The sequence below is a fragment of the Takifugu flavidus genome, chromosome 18 (assembly GCF_003711565.1).
Source record: "Takifugu flavidus isolate HTHZ2018 chromosome 18, ASM371156v2, whole genome shotgun sequence".
NCBI classification, from domain to species: Eukaryota; Metazoa; Chordata; class Actinopteri; order Tetraodontiformes; family Tetraodontidae; genus Takifugu; species Takifugu flavidus.
In genome coordinates this window covers 1,469,596-1,487,116 of record NC_079537.1, presented here as the reverse complement: position 1 = coordinate 1,487,116, position 17,521 = coordinate 1,469,596, and the positions used below count along the sequence as shown (strand labels likewise).

General features: G+C 45.2%; 1 protein-coding gene across 1 annotated transcript; it reads right to left on the bottom strand.

Annotated features, from left to right (window-relative positions):
• Positions 1-747: 747 nt before the first annotated feature.
• LOC130514378 (retinoic acid receptor alpha-A-like) lies at positions 748-13,352 on the bottom strand. Its single transcript, XM_057013906.1, has 9 exons — positions 12,432-13,352; positions 5,756-5,910; positions 4,999-5,140; positions 4,331-4,491; positions 3,802-3,978; positions 3,509-3,713; positions 3,330-3,397; positions 2,616-2,706; positions 748-2,406 (listed from the first exon to the last, which is right to left on the bottom strand). The coding sequence occupies exons 1-9, from the start codon at positions 12,628-12,630 to the stop codon at positions 2,168-2,170; spliced, it is 1,437 nt and encodes a 478-aa protein (XP_056869886.1). The 5' UTR covers positions 12,631-13,352; the 3' UTR covers positions 748-2,167.
• Positions 13,353-17,521: the final 4,169 nt, after the last annotated feature.

The following is a 17,521-nucleotide window of genomic DNA, read 5'->3' as shown; positions in this document are numbered from 1 at the left end:
GCAGAAAGGTTGTTGTTGACTGGTGGAACTTGATTATAGTCAAAGCGAAGAGAAATAAAAAGCCTCCTGCTGGAGTTGATCAGTCGCACCCTTTGCTACTTTATTATTAACCCAGTGCAGCTGCCGTTACCCTGGTCTTAATGCATGTGCATCAGCAGGTAATGACTAAACAGATTCCACTTTTAAAGTGGACTTTTTAGCATAAACAAATGCCTCATGATTCACGAAGAATCAATGAGGTTTTCGTATGCATTTGGCTTTAAAATGCAATAGTCCTACCGAATACAGACACACACATACACACATATGTATATTTTAAATATTCTTGAGAAAAAATATAGCGTTTTAAAAAAAAATAATATGTCGTTCTAGGTTTAGCACCAATTAACGGCCACAGACGATTTACTACTATCTGCCGTTGATAAATGTAATTGCAATCTACACAAATGTTAGTTATTATTTTCCGTTGTGAAAGTTGTACATTTTTGTTTGTTTTTGTGGTTCAAATTTTAAAAAAAATTCTCCCTATTGATCCACACCCAACATCCCAAAGCAGAGTCACCGTTTTCACTAATCATTTGGTCCTGTGCATCACCTTGCATGATAACTGTGTCATCATCATCAAATTACAATTTTCTGAGTTTGGATTTCCATCCAGTATATGGTTCCTGATATCTCCGGCGAGCATGATGGGGATCTCGTGACCATAAGCGCAGACGCAACAAACTCAGACATCTCAAGACAGCAGAAAATTGTGATATTTTATTAAACTCCCTGTATTTGTATCATTACCAATGAGTCTTACCTCCACACACATCACAAAGGACAACAGATATGATTTCTACCTGGTTTTACACTGGAGTGAGGCAGTAGTGCTGTGTGTGGACAGTGATGCAGATTTGGATGATGCTTCTTTTTCTTTTTCTTTTTACCGTTTCCTCCTTGTGAATATATTCTGATGTCAGAACTACTGCATACATTGATATAAACCATAATCAAAGACATCAAAGCAGTAATTGCCCTCTTGGATGCTTTTCATGCTCAACATATTCTAGAAAAAGAATGCAAGAAAAGATGAAGTTGACTTTAATCAAACAGTAACTAAAGTATATAATATATATGGTGGTGCACATATTCGTGTCTCCTTCAAATCGGAGGGGTAATTACCATCTTGCACATTGCATAAATGGCCAGTCATGTGATTGTTATATTACCGTGTGTTTGCCTGGGGGTGCCATCACAATCTAAACGGTCCAGAAAAAGTTAGGAATAGTTGACTGATGCAAAAGCACTCATCTGGATATATTTGTTCATGTTACAAAGGTCATCACAGTTACGTGATGATGTCGGATGAATATCTACATCAGCTCCTGAAATCCAGCTCGAAGAAGGTGAATGTGGATGCAGCGATGGTGTCTATTATTTGATGTTAGCAAGGACAAAACATCCAAGAGGGTGACTGCTCTGATGCTCTAGTTATTAAAATACTGCCAGCGCCTGGTCTTGCTAGCATTTCCCTCTCCTGGGGGGGAAGTTTTCTGCTTTGGTGGAGGTTTTTGTTCAGAGTTCCTCAATTTTAACTTTGGTTGAAAGCATCCGGCAGCCGGCCGACCGCTTTATATATGTAAAATAAGATTCAAAAAGTCGCAATCTTTGTGGTGTAATTATAGTCACGTGTGTCTTCAGAAGCTAAATTTGAAAAACAAATCATTTATATTGAAGAATTTATTGTTCACATTTCTTATTCCAGCTAAGGAAAATGTAACACCATTTTACCTAATGTGTCTGAGATCCAAAGTGGACATTTTGCGTGCTTGCGCACGTGCATGTGTGTGGTTGGTAAGAGAATACAGCTACGGTGCATATACGTGTATTTTTAGGAAAATATCTTCTTGTATCCTTCTGTTTGACTACATCGTTCTTCTTTTTATATACAGTATGTTACAGTCATAGAGTAAGCTGTACACTTTTCATACAGGACAAACATTTCTTCTGAAGTCTGTCCATCAACAGGAATCACACTTTTATACACAAAACCCTACAGTGTAACTGTCATCCCATCCTTCCTGCTGCAGTAGTACTGAGATGGTTTGCCCCTGGTTTCATTTTCAGATGGAGTTTATGTGTGAAGGGTTTTCTGGGAAACATACAAAAGGAGTGCAGGAGTTCAGTGGGAGGGGGAGAGGGCCGAGGGGCTGCCCAACGCGGGGCTTATGCTCGGAGAGGGGATGGATTTTGGAGATGGACTTGGACGACGGCTTCCTTGCTGCATTTGCTCCTCCTTCCTAGCTTTTCCTCCCCCCGCTCCGTGCCCCTCCACACCGTCCGAGTTCTCCAGCATCTCCTGAATGAGCGGAGGCATGGAACCGGGAATTTCCATCTTCAGTGTGATCACTCGCTCTGCTCCTGGGGAATGGTGACAAGAAATACTGGATCAGTTAGGTTTCCTTTGTGATCACGTCCTTGTGCCATTTCCAGGGTTTTAAAGTTGAACACTTGGTGTGCATAAACCCATTAGTAGATAAAGTAGATCGTATAAAATGGGTGTCCCCTCCCCTGGGGAAAAACTTTAAAGTGTTGCACATGTGCATGTGTGTGTGTGTGTGTTAATGTACCCTTTACACTGATGCTCCTGAGGTCTGTAATCTTCATCAGTATTTTTGGGAACATACAAGGTTTTTCAGGCCTCCTCCTCCTCACATACATCTTCACCAACAGGCAGATATGGAGAGACATTTGTATTAGTTTAGTATTAGTATTTAGTGTTATACAATTCATTCTCTATGAATGGAAAATGTGAAGCATTTAGGGGACATAAATGTAAAGTTATCATATTAATGTGCAAGAGTAATGATTGGTATACTGGGATGCACGTACTGGTCTAACCTCAGTGCTTCCCCTCACACGTCTGTTTTTGAGCCATTCTGCTTCATTTACAGTCAGCAAACTCAAGATCAATGGATGGTCCTGGCTCATTACACCTTCAAGGACCAAGACAGCATAGCGCTTCTCAATGCCACAAGCTCTCTGTGCAGTCTTGTGTTGCTGATATATGATTATCTCACTCCCAATTTTGGTAGCAAATCCCTTCCAGCACTAACATCAGTCCACCAATCACCATGGACAGACAAACCAAACTGGCTTTATAAACGCTCTGCACAACTACCACTAGGTGGCGGTAGGATACAACTTATGAAAGTGCGATCAGCCCTGACATCAGAGCGTACTATTTTTGTCCCCTATAAAGCTGTTGATGACCCGAGATAAGCCTCTGTTCACAACTTTTCTATGTAGCATATCATAGCATAGTAGAGAGTAGTATTTCAAACCTTCAAAGCTTCCACGATTGGTTCCTGAAGAATGTCCACCTTGTCTGACTCTTGAAGATCCTGACGATCTGCACACATAAAACAGGATGCAAAACTCAGTGCAGCAAGATCTGGTACACTTATATAATTATGTCCAGACACTTTCTTTCATTGCAGATGTAGATAACCAGCTACTTTACCTCCACAAAGCAGGCAGATGGCGCTAAGCAACCCCGTCTCTGCATCGTCCATTTCCAGCGGAAGCAACTGGCTGGCAAAGGAGAAGACCAGGTCTGTAAGGGGTCCGAACCCAGCATTGTGCATTTGTGTGCGGTTCAGAGTCAAACCATCAGAGAAGGTCATGGTGTCCTGGTCGGGTGTGTAGCGGGTGCAGATTCTAAGAATCTACAGGGACAGTGGGAGACCAAATACTCAGCATTTCTCATGACTCTCATGTGGTTTTTGTCTACACTGAGGAAGGGTAAGAACTCACAAGGATGTCGAGGCAGGCGGCTTTGAGCAGGGTGATCTGGTCGGCGATGGTCAACGTGGTGAAACCAGGGAGTTGCTTGGCGAACTCAACTGTCTTGATAATGCATTTGGTGGACAACTCGCTGAACTTGTCCCAAAGACTGACGTCCAGTGAGACGCGATGCTCCGAGCTGTTGCTCTGCAGGGTGAAGACAACACTGAGTAAAGACAGCTGCTTTTGTGATATGGATTAAGCGACTGAAGAGCAGATTTTCATTAATATACATGATTTACATAAAGATGCCACGTATCTTTGTAAAGTTTCAGTATTCCTTGTTTTTAAATTGATAATTCCCACAAAACATAGGTCAATGATTACTAGTCAGGGCAGAAGATTCTGGTGATATAGTCTGGATTTTAACAGACATGTCTTCAAAGACCTGAGTGTAGGAAGCTTAGAAATGTTTGTAATGGTTTATAAGAGCCTTTAAGATGAGTGTATCTGTGTGTGTGTGTGTGTATGAGAGAGAGAGAGTGTGAGAGAGTGTTACCGTGGTGTATTTTCCCAGCTGACAAAGGGAAGGAAACGTGTCCTGATGGGCCCGGCGGACTCGTTCAATCATCTGCTCGGTGTCGGCTGATAAAACGTAGGTCTCCACCTCCGCTGGCTTCTTCTCGTCCTTTTTCTTCTTCATTCGGTCATTTCGCACCACTGCAGGAGAAGAGATGGAATTTACCACCACAGTTTCACCACTGAAAACATGTTCAGTCAAGGACGGAGACAGAGATCTTCAATTGAAGATGCAACATAATTAGAAATGAGTGGATGCTTGGGGGAAAACTCAACCAAATTTGATTTGCTACGCGATGATTTAGCAGTCGTGTATAAAACCCCTGCAAAAGTAACGTGAAGACATTTTTTTAGTTTTTCTGAATAGAAACATCAGTCAAAATTCTAATCAAATTATAACCGTATAGATAATAGTTATTGGCGTTGTACTATTCCTATAAAGGAAAAGACACAGACACCTGGGTATATCAGGAATAGGTGCATGAAGTGACCCTTTCTAACAGTCTTGTCTCTGAAAATGGGACAACGCTGACACTATACCACCCGTGTGTTAGCAGAGCCTCTAATGACAGGTGGTCTGAATAAAGACAGCCATGATGTACTTCTCTTTCTTCATTTATTCCCAAAATAGAAATGAAGTGTACTCACACTCCCTAGACATTCCAACGTCGAGGCATTTCTGCAGTCGACAGGACTGACAGCGATTTCTGGTCACCTTGTTTATGACGCAAACTTTGTCTCTGTGACACGTGTACACCATGTTCTTCTGAATGCTCCTCCGAAAGAAACCCTGTCAGGGACAAACAGAAGCACAACCACGGTGTTGGTGCAATACTGGTTCCATCAAGACTGAGTCCTTATATTACTAATATTTTTAGCATAACATAGGTGACAAATACACAAAATAAGACACACTTGCGCAACTGGTGTGCAACATGTCTTCAGTTACAACACCATGAGCAGTAAGTTAGATTAGAAGACAGTCTTTACAGTCAAAGCTAGAAATAGCCCGATTAGGTTGAATTTACCTGGAAGAATGCGTAATTCTCATGACTGTGAATAACAGCGCGTCAAACTGATAATCATGAAAATACTCCCTAACAACAACATGCAAAAAAGTGATCTGAATTTAGAATTATAGAAATATATTCTGCACCCAAAATGGATACAGTATGCGATCGCTTTTAAGTCTGCGTGAGTGTGTACGAGCGTGTGCACGTGTGGGATGAGATGAAGTAAAGCGGATTAACAGATCCCCGGAGGTGCAAAGGTCAGAATTTTGTTGCCAGCCTATTATGCAAATACTCGGCAGAGTCACGTTACTATTTTTGAAACTGCAAAGAGTGTTTGTCCAAAAGTAATCTGTTGGTCTAACTTTAGGTCCCAGTTCTGGTTAGCCGCCTACCTTGCAGCCTTCGCAGGCACTGACTCCATAGTGGTATCCTGAGGATTTGTCCTGACACACAAAGCAGGGTTTGTAGACACGGGGTGGTGGAGGAGGTGAAGGCGGGCTGGGAAGGAGGAGGTCTTCGCCTGAACTCGTGCTTTCCGTCTCTATGGCTGCAACAGACAGAGGAGGCATAATTACGTTGAGTAAAACATAATAAAAATCGTTCTGTTGCATTTCAGTGACAGCTTTTTTTTTAACATTTGACATTATTTTGGACTGAAAATGTCAAGTTGGGTTAAAGATTACAAGGAATATAAGGCAGCAGGACAACACTGACTGCCAAAGAAAAAGTTGTTTTGATGAGTTGTGAGAAATGATATGTTCCTCAGGTCTGTATTACAAATATGAGAACCGACACACACGTGACCATTATGACAACCGACACGCACTAAATCTGTCCGCAAGCATCCTCAACCAAGTCATTAACATCATTTCTTGCCGATACATGTACCAGTATCAATGATTCCATAAGATTTCCAAGTTTGGGAGATACTGTAATCCCAATTAGGCAGCATTCCTGGTATTTCCTGAGCCAAATACAGTGCAGCTCTCCTCAGGGTTAATTCAAGTATTTCTGGTACTGAGATCTGATTCAGATTCACTCACACACACATGCACGCACGCACACACGCACGCACGCAGCGCGCACACACACACCACACACACACACACACACACACACACACACACACACACACACACACACACCACACACACACACACACACACACCACACACACCACACACACACACACACACAGGTCTTATACAGGACGTAGACCTAGTATTATAAAGCATGAAAGAAAAAGAAAGAACATGAGAGAAACAGACAGGGTTTAGAAGAGGTCAGTAAATGTTTCGGGGAAGTCGACAAACAGGAGAAAAGAAATGAATGAAGGGATGGTTGAATGAGGAGGACATCTCTTCATGTGAGCCCTGACTTCTCTACAAGGCAATGTCTGTTATGCTACAAACTAAGCAGAGGGCTTTGCATTTGTAAGCGTGCGTGTGTGTGTGTGTGTGCATGTTGAGGGAGCGGTCCTGGTGTAAGACACTTTCTTATAAACTAAAATAAAGGTTTGCAGCTGTTTGGTAGTCTCACCTCCTGGAGGAGCCTGAGCAGGTGGCTGAAGTCCAAAAATTCTCATACAACAAAACAACCACTTTACAGAAAAAAGTATATTGCGACAGAAATTCTTCCCTTCGTGTGACAGATTATCTTGTGAATAAGGGGCTGTTGAGAATTTTCCCTCATGTGTGGTCCAATTCGCCCACCTCCCTACGCAGACGGGCCCTGTACTCAGTAAAGCTCAAAAATCATCTGCTGGTACTTCTAAGAGCTTAATCCAGGAAATAACTGCAGGAAAAGGCAATATCTCCATTTAAAATGTATTTCATTCCAAGAGGCTTTCAGCAGGTCTGCGTCACCTCGTGCCAACTTGTTTCCTTTGCTGTTGTCTCTTGTTGCGCTGAGTGTAATAATAATGTTAATAATACTAAAAGGATGAATAAAAAGATCTGGTTTTAATCCAAGACATTTTGTGATGCATGCCCAGTGCACCTGCACTATTCACCTCTGCTCTACTTCATCTACAGCTTTCAACTATCAGACGTAATGTGCCATCACAACCCCGAGTGGGTCTGTGGCCCAGAAAACATTCACATTATACAACATGCTGACCAGTGGTTCCTGATCCCCTATCTGTGTGGTTCTCAAGACACAATGGGCTTATTTACATGGCCATGAAAACCTGATCATTGTCCGATAACTGGAGTTATTAGCTTATTCTCGCAATCGTGTAAACAGCATAATGCAATAAGCTTTATCAGATAATCTGATGAAGCAGTTATCTGATTACGTGAAACCAGATTAACACACCAAGATTTCTTCCCAATACGCTGATGTCGTGGTGCATGTTCTTTATATCTAATTTATTTTGTGCTGACACGGTTATATACCAAAAAAACGTACAAAATGGAAGTGATAGTCACAACACGGGCAGAAGTCAGAAGACAACAAACGTGGACCGAGAGCGGGGGCGGCCGATGCTGATGCCGGAGGCGTCGCTGCGTTCGACAGGACGAGATCGGATGTTTGGAAAATAACAGGGTTTGAGTGTCACAAAACGTGTACATACTCCCAAAGACTGATGGACTGAAACATGTAGACTTGTAGATATGTCTACATGTAAAATCTGTAGGCTTTATTGGATCATTTCTGAAGGGTATCTAAATGTGTCAGATCCTACAGCTGATTAGGACCAGTTATGTTCATGTAAATAGGCTCACTGAGGAGAACTTTAGGCTAGTTCTCACCCCGTTATTGAGACAAACCAAGTGTTCTGAATGAATTCTGCCAAATGTAAATATAAAGCTGCTTCACAAGAACACTACTACTGTCAATTGCTCACGCAACATAATTCCGAGGCCAGATCGGGGGTCAATCTGAGCCGCTGCAGCTTCGGCCGCCCCACCAATGTTTATTAACTTGACCTATATGCTGTTGATGGTGAGGGAAACCGGAGCCCCCCCCCCTCCCGGACACCCACACGCAAAGTGAGAGCATACTAACCCAGAAAGGTCTGTTGTAACTGGGAATTGAATCCACCGCCAGTAGCCTTTAATCCTTTGGTCACGGCTATTCACCCATCAGTCAAGTGCTGCAGAGGTTACGATACTGGGTTGAAAACCACAGTATCCACAGCATAATTCATCTTTATGCTGTTCTTTTCATGAAGAGCGTGGGTTTGCATCAGTGAGGATCAAATTGTTTTAAACTTCTGGGCCATAGACGCTTAGTAACTAAATAGTAATGAAAGTATAGTTACGATTCAGTCAGTGTTTCTGTAGTTATTGTTGAGTACTTTACATTAAAAATCTGCAGTCACACCCCAGTCACACACCAAATATGCAGCTTTGGATCATACTAAGGTTGAGTTGTCTTGCTTACGGACACTTTTCCATGTAGACTTCAGGACCTAGGATCAAACCTGTGACCTTCTTATCGCTAAAGCAACAATGCCACAATTGAGACACCTAACTGCACAGATCACATGTGTGTGACATTATATGATGTCATTATGCTTGCTGATATTAAGCATTAAGCACAAGGCAGTGCTCTACAACCCAGCATGCTCTCTGCCTTATGTTTGCTGCCTCAGAACAGCCAAGGCCTGCTGGATTACTCTGCTGGAGCACCTCCTCTGCTCCTCTTATCAGTCAGAATTTCCTCTTTAGGCGTTATCACAGTTAAGTGGAAGTCACCATTTGTCACGACAAAGCACAAAAATCGGAAAGAAGATGAAATTCGGTGAAATTAAATCCTTGTACAACACTGCTGACTTACACTGTTCCAGCAAAAGGGAGAACGGCTGGAGTGGCTGATGTAAACACTGAAGGTCTTATAAATAAAAACATATTTCTATATTACTGCTGCCAACTTTTCTATAGGGAGGGGTCATATCAATAAATTATGATCACAATGACATACACCATATAAAGTATGGTAAATCACATTGCCTTTGTGGATATTACAAATCAGTGGGTTTGTGTTTAATCAAACCAAGTCATTGCAATGATAAACCAATTATGTAAATTCAATCCTTCCAAAGAGCAGCAGTTCACGCTGTCCTTGTGTGACCATGGACATTAACGGTCTTGGCGCATCTTACTGGGATACCAACCCGTTAATCATGTTCGCCAAAAAACTGTTTCTTTTCTCAGACTTGCAAACAGTGAAGAATAAAGGAAATGGTGTTGTAATGATGAACTTGTGTTTAAAGTAACTTAACAACTACTTAGAAAGGTGAACATGGCCACACACACATAACCACACTGTGAGATGGGTATGAGAGAGTTTGATGTATGTTGACTGTGAATTGATAATGCAGGCTGAATTGCAGGTCTCATCTCCATTGCCGGGATGCAAAATGCTTTTATTGCTTAGACCAAGCAGCACATTGATCTACGCATCATTTTGTGTTGCATTTCTATTGGTTGGCGGTTGACATAGTGGCAGTCACAACGTGCGGTGATGCTGAGCATGAACCCAAGCGAATCACATACCGTGCGAGCTCGTATCTAGCGTGTAATTCACACGACAGCGTCGACTAAAACAAATGTCAATCTTCAAAGAAATTTGGTGTTTGGGGTTAGGGTTAGGGTTAACCCTAACTCGCACAGCCAGAAGTTCCTTGATTTTTTTTAAAATTATTATTCCAATTGTCTTCCATGTCTCTCCAAACTGTTCCCATTCTGGTGGGATGTGCTGCTTTTCTTTGTCCGTGGCAACTCAAAAACTTGTTTTCTATTTGCTAAATGTTGAAATTTGTAATGAGCACCAAATCCCAGGAGATCTGTTATGTTATACTATACATGCAACCTCAACCTGCTTTTGCTGTAATACTTTTATAATCATATCCATTTTTCTGCAATTAATAGTTCAGTAACATCCTGTTTGAGATGAATTTAAGTCAACATAAGTGAAACATGTATGCTGGTATTGACCAATGGGATATCTGAGTTAATCAGACAGGGTTGTAGGGGAACTTTTAAAAGGTTGCACAAAATTGTGCTGATAACACTGCAGTCAAAGTCGATATTCTAGAACCTGACACAAAACAAGGCAAAATTCCTCTGCAGTCACATTCAGGCAGCATCATGCCATTTCAGAGAACTGTGTCCAAGCAATGAATTAATAACCAGCCGTCCACTGGCACCTTTACAGCACGGATCTAATGGATGTGCGATTGCACTCGCAGTCTCACACAGACAGCCACCTCCTCTCCCTTTCACAAATTCTCACTTAGGTCAAACTTGGGCAGTATACAATCACATTCTCAAACAAACTGTGACTGAATGACAGTTCATGTGCGTCACTCTGGACCCACTCTCTCTCTCCCAGGGTGTCTCCAATGGACAGAAAAGAGAGGTCATTCGGTGCAGTGAAGTGATGACTGGGCAGCTGACACAGGAAAGAAAGAGGCAGATAGAGGGAGAAATAAAGAGAGGGAGAGATGTAGGTCACTTCCCAATTGTCAGTGAGTCACTACTGTGGAAGAAACAAGCAGATACAGCACGCACAGACACACACACATCCCCTCACATGTTACTGGATCTGCAAGCTGCATGCGTGTGAGTCTATATACGGCCTTTAACCTTTGTTTCTTTATCCTTGTCTATGTGTGTGCATGCGTGTGTATTGGGTGGGGCATGCGCAGCTCTAACCGCTTGAATTTCTGAACACTCTAGACCTGCGGTGAGCCACAGAGAGATGCACAGCGTCCACTAGCACTCCCTTTATGACTTACCCGATTGTGCAAGAGTCGTGTCACAGTGACATCACCACATTATCGACCTCGGGTAGCTGCCCGACTTTTTAGCTGCCTGCGTTTGGTCGAGCCGGGCTATCAAGTCACAGGAAACATGGCCTGTGCTTAAGAAGCTCAGTTCAAAGCATTTTGATCGCAAGTCTTCACATTTTTTTTGTACTCTATTAGTCTGGCCTTCCAGTCAATTGAACTGATTTCCATGTTTCCACTAATTGCGAGGGCCAAGCAGGGGTCGTGCTGCTATTAACAACTACTGTACAACATTGCTGATGCAGTGGGCAAAAAATAGGATGCTAAAACATTACGTGTGCCTCATGAGCACCATCACTAACTGGCCCAACTTATTTATGGCCTTCGAGGCCAGAGTGATGCGTGCTTAGGATGGTTTCATCCATTGTAGTATCTAAAAGGTTTTCAGGTGTAATTCTTGTGCCAATGCATGATGGGAATTTGATGATATCCTGACAATCCATGGAATAACTCCAGAATCGAACAAAGTAAACTCTGGGTTTAAATACCACAGATCTACAAACAATTATGATTCCTTTCCACAAGTCCACTACATCTAAGGACAGCAGTGTTGAAAGCAGCAGTTGAAAGCAATATTCCTAATGTTAGATAAACACAATTTAATTTAACAGTAAAAAAAAACGCCGTATGTTACAATCAGATGTCCAACACATCCACCATTCATTTGTTATGCTCAGTGAATGAATGAATCCGGTGTACAATATTCAGATACATTTGTAAAAGCAGGACTATTCTGACCAGAGGTAAACACCGAAAGGTCCCACTAGTGAAGAAGTTCACTAAAGGGCTGCACGCTGCCACTGACCTACTGAGGTCATCGGTCACTGTTAAAAAAAGACAACCTTTGAGCCCCAAACCGATAACCCACCGACAGCAAAGACGCACGGCCGTAGCACCAATCTGTGAAAGGGTCACCTGTTTGAAGCCCAGGTCAAAACCAGCAGCTTTGACAGTCAGTGTGTCCTGAGACATGCAAAACTGGGCCACAATATATAAAAACCTGCAAAATATGTGATGCTGAAAAAATAACAGGAGACAGCAAGTCTAATAAACAACCAACGATCTAAGATGATGGAATATTGACTATTCATCTCATCCCCACCTGATCTGAAGGTTAAACGTGTGTTTTCATATGTAAAGTTACATAAATTGTTAGGTTGACCCAGTCATCCCTGTCTTTCTTCAGATTAACTCATCTCTACTGACTAAACCTGTCGTGTCCTGCAGATACTTTTGGCTTCATTGTGATTTTTATTCCCACAGTAACTCACAGTGGCTGGATCCACTCCAGTGTCTGCTGTTCACCAGTGATCCCCCAAACGGACGCTGAAATCCTGCTGCGGTGGACAGGGGTCCCTTCTCCGTTCCTAGCCCCGGGGGTCTGTGGTAATAGTCCATGCTGAGAAAAGAGCCAGCACTTGGGCTGCTGGGGCTGGGGCTAAAACCCACAACATCAACGCTTTCGTACATCCCGGAGGGCGGGTGGGGAGGCAGCCGCGTTTGATGTCTCAGTCGCAGGAGGGGGGAGAGATCAAGAGAGCGGAGAGAGAGAAAGGGTGAGGAATGAAGAGAGAGAAGAGTTCACATCTTCATAGCAGACCGCAGGACGTGGAGGAGGAGGAGGAGGAGGAGGAGAAAGGGGTGGGGGTATGTCCGGCCCCGGTGACCTTTCAGCCCTCGGAGGAGCGCGTTGTTCAGGGAGAGAGAGAGAAAAGATCGTCCTATGCCCAGAGATTAAACGGTGCCTCCGACGCTACAAGTGCCACCGTCTAACTGCTGGCTGAGTTGCAGCACACGCCGATTTATGAACGATCAAAAAGTACGTAGCACGCATTTCAGTGCCAGTCGCCGGAACCGCTACACAACTGTCCAACCGCGCGTTTATCCGGGTAAACAGCAGGCCAGCAGACGGTCTCGCTGCCCGGCTCGCTGCGTACTGTCACTGCCCGGTACCGTTTGTCCTCAAACCCGATGAATGGCCGAATCCGAAAAGTGACCGTACGTGTCACGCTGTCAAACGCGACCTACTCAGAGTAGAGAGCTCGGAATTTCCCGCTGCCTGAAAGCAGCGTGAAAAAAAACAAGCTAAAACTGTCGGTGGTGTTCCAGCGCGGATATCCAGGACAGTCACGGTTTAGCCACTTCTTGTCGCGGGTAGCAGAGGTCCTACAGTGTCCTATCGTAACCTCAGGGCTGCAGGCAGAGAGACAGCTTTGGCAAACGAACAACAGAAACTAGGATTAGAACTCGCAATACTAAATTTGAGCCAGACTGTTACCACTTGAGATTTCAGAACAATTTGCCTCTGAATGATGAATGAAATGGTCTTGTAATGCTGATGGGAGGTATATAGGAAACCAAGGTGACTGCTCCGCCCAGCCTGGATGTAAACCATTGCACATAAGGGGACAGACAAGATGCAGGGCAGAAAAAGAGAGAGAAAGACACTCCTTGAACACCCATCAAGCCTGTGGGGCAGCACTGACCTGGGGTTGCTGCACTTGGTCAGGTCCAGGTTCAGCAATATTATGTGTGTATTAAGAGTGAGGTCAGTCAATTACTACAGGCAATCCAACACTCCCTCATCAATATGAGGTCTGAGTAAGAAAATGAATGCAACACTGGATGGAAATAACTCTTCTGACATTGCAGAAGCTTATTGAAACAATGCCAGAGTGAATGTATACTGTCAAAGCTGAAGGCTGCCCAATGACATATTAGTGTTACTATTTTGATGTAGAAAAATTGTCAGGGGTCAATTTTTCGAAACTTCAATTTATAAAGATTGATTTGTTGAGTAATTAGAAAACTACAAATTTACAAGAGATTTAAGGACTCCAGTCTTTAACTTTTCTTGCAGGAAAGGCGATGAAACTAGAGATTGCGTCAATATTTTGAAGGAAAAATTTCAGGTAATTATCAAAAATCTGTAACATTAGGAGGGGATTTGTCGTGGTTCAGTTTCTGGATGGCATCCGGGGGCAGGCCGATCTCTGAAGAGCGCTGAGCCTCCAGCTCACCTGCAGCTGGTTACGTCCTAATCAGCGCTTACTTAACCTCTCCCCTCTTTGCCTCCGGTGCCAGATTGTTGCTTTGGTTCGCGCATCTAGCTCCAGCTCCAGCTCCAGCTCCCCGAGATCGCCTGTCCTTCGCCTCATTGTTCTCTAGTTTTGTGAATTTTTTCCTGTGCCTTGTCACCTTTCTCAGTTGGTTTTTTCCTGTCGGTTTTTTCCCATTTTGAATGGTCATTTTTCATTCGCTCTTTCAGTTGATACTTTTCCTGAGTTTTGTTGTTACTTTGTTTGATCTTCTTGGATATTGTGCCAATAAAGAACCTTTTGTTTGCACTCTGCGTCTGGGTCCTGGCTTGTCAAACCGTTCCGTAACAGAACAATCAGGCCAACATGGACCCAGCAGAGTCGGACCTTTTGAAGCAGATGCTTTCTGCGCAAGCGGCGCGAGTGAAGCAGGTGGAGTCGGCCCTGCACCAACTATCGGAGCACATGCAGCGAATCACGGCCGGCGTCTCCCAACTCAGCGGACAGCTGGTGGCTCTGGACGAACGACTTCCCCATGCCCCAAACACCGCCGAGTCTCCTCCAGCCGGCGGCCCGCCGATCAACCCAGCTCCACAGCCACGAGAGCCCTATATCTCCATACCAGGCAGGTACTTGGGAGATTTAGGGACATGCTCCCAGTTTCTGCACCAGTGCCAGTTAGTATTCGCTCAGCAGCCTCTCACGTATTCCACCCCTCAAGCTAAAATAGCCTTCGTTATGAGTTTACTCACCAGACAGACCGCCGCCTGGTCCGTAGCTATCTCCACTCAACATCAGGAGCTAATGAACGACTACCCCAGTTTCATAGAGGAGATGAAAAGGGTTTTTGATCACCCGGTAAAGGGAAGGCAGTCTGTAAACCAGCTGCTAGACCTACGACAAGGTAAGTCCTCTGCTGCCGATTACGCCGTAAATTTTCGCATTTTAGCAGCGGAGAGTGGGTGGGGAGGATTCAGCTTTGCAGGCCATATTTCTCAAAGGGTTGGCCGGGGAGCTAAACGATGAATTGACGGTTCGTGATGAGTGCAATTCTCTCAACTCCCTCATCGATTTGACCATTTGCATAGATAATATGATCAGGGAGAGGGCTAGGGAGCGGCAGGGGCTGCAGAGGGGGCGGCTCCGAACCAGCACCAGCTTTACTCACCTGACTCCACCCCGGGATCCCCTGAAGCCGTCCACTACGCCGAGGAGCAACGACCGCTGCCACCAGCAGACGAACCCATGCAGTTAGGGAGGACACGCCTCACTCCATCGGAGAGACATAGCCGCATGCGGGACCAGCTGTGTCTCTACTGTGCGCAGTGGGGACACTATGTTTCCCACTGTCCCGAGGTACCCAAAAGGCGGGGTTCACCAGCTTTTGGAAGTACTAAGTTGAGCCGTATCTCTTCCTCCTCCGCTTTGAGGGTCCAAGTCCAAGGTACAGTCTATTCCCAGGAATGCTCAGTCCCTATTGAAGTGCTAGTTGATTCCGGTGCTGATGAAAACTTCATTGACTCAGACCTTGTTAACTCACATGGCATCCCCACCTATGAACTGTCAACCCCAAAAGAGGTTCACTCAGTGGATGGCAAGCTGCTAGTGCTAGTAACGCTAAAACCGGAACCCCTGAGATTAACCCTCTCCAGCAACCACCATGGACACCTAGAGCTGTATGTCATCACCACTCCCCTGAACCCCGTCATTCTGGGAATCCCATGGCTCAAGTTCCACAATCCGCACATAGATTGGTCCACAGCCACCATCCGCAACTGGAGTAACCATTGCCACGCCCACTGCCTTAAGTCAGCTCAGCCAGCCAGATCCACAGTCCCGTCTCCAGCACCCGAGGAAATAAATTTAACTAACGTTCCTCCAGACTACCATGACCTGCAGCAGGTTTTCAGTAAAGCCTCCGCCTCCTCGCTACCTCCCCACAGACCTTACGACTGCGCCATAGACTTGCTCCCCGGTGCCACTCTCCCCACCAAGAGACTTTTTCACCTGGCCAAGCCAAAGCGGGAGGCCATGGAAAAATACATCACAGAGTCAGTGGCAGCCGGTCTCATTCGCCCCTCCTCATCTCCCATAGGGGCAGGATTCTTCTTTGTGGAAAAGAAAGACAAATCCTTACGCCCATGTATCAACTAAACAGGATTGAACGACATCACCGTGAAAAACAAGTACCCTCTCCCTCTGATTGACTCAGCCTTCAGCCCCCTACACTCAGCCACGGTGTTCACAAAATTGGACCTAAGGAATGCCTACCACCTCATCAGAATCAGGGAATCAGAATCGTTAGTTTTCTGGGCTTCGTGGTCGAAAAAGGACAGCTTCGCGCAGATCCCTCTAAGGTGGCAGCAGTTAAGGACTGGCCCCTTCCCACTACTCGAAAGCAGCTTCAGCAGTTTCAAGGTTTCGCCAACTTCTATCGGAGATTCATACGAAGCTACAGCCGCCTGGCAGCCCCACTCACGCGTCTCACATCCTCCAAGCTCCCTTTCGTCTGGTCTCCGGTGGAACAACAGGCTTTCGAGAGACTAAAAAACATGTTTGTCAATGCCCCAGTCCTTACGCACCCAGATCCTGAGCGGCAGTTCGTGGTCGAGGTCAATGCCTCGGACTCCAGAGTAGGGGCCGTCCTCTCCCAGCGCCATCCCTGAAAACTCGCCCCCAGGTATATTGGGCCTTATTCCGTGGACAAAATCATTAACCCCAGTGCAGTTCGTCTCCGTCTCCCAGCCTCCCTGATCGTCCACCCAGTGTTCCACGTCTCCCTCCTCAAACCGGTTACGGAAAGCCCCCACCAGCCTCCTGCACCACCACCGCCCCCCCACGTCTCATCGAAGGCCATCCTGCCTACTTGGTCAACAGGATTCTGGACGTACGCAGGCGGGGGAGGGGGTTCCAATACTTGGTTGACTGGGAGGGGTACGGCCCGGAGGAGCGCTCCTGGAATGGGTGCTCCCTCATCCTGGACGCGCAACGGCTGCGGGACTTTTATCGAAGGTTCCCGAATAAGCCAGGTAGGACGGCAGGAGGCGTCCATTGGGGGGGTGGGGGGGTACTGTCATGGTTCGGTTTCTGGACGGCATCTGGGGGCAGGCCGATCTCCGAAGAGCGCTGAGCCTCCAGCGCACCTGCAGCTGGTTACATCCTAATCAGTGCTGCGTCTGGGTCCTGGCCTGCCAAACCGTTCCGTAACAGGATTATGTGTATCTCAGAGCAGGCAGCTTCATTAATAACACATAGGGCTGCTGTAAGTCACCCAAAGGAGCAAATTGCTTATTTTCCACCTGAATTCCTCTCCTAAATAAGCC

Coding starts and splice junctions, on each gene's coding strand:
- LOC130514378 (XM_057013906.1), bottom strand. CDS start 12,630: ATGTACGAAAGCGTTGATGTTGTGGGTTTTAGCCCCAGCCCCAGCAGC. Junction 3,714..3,801: donor CCGCCTGCCTCGACATCCTT/GTGAGTTCTTAC, acceptor CTGTCCCTGTAG/ATTCTTAGAATCTGCACCCG. Junction 3,398..3,508: donor CATCTGCCTGCTTTGTGGAG/GTAAAGTAGCTG, acceptor TTATGTGTGCAG/ATCGTCAGGATCTTCAAGAG.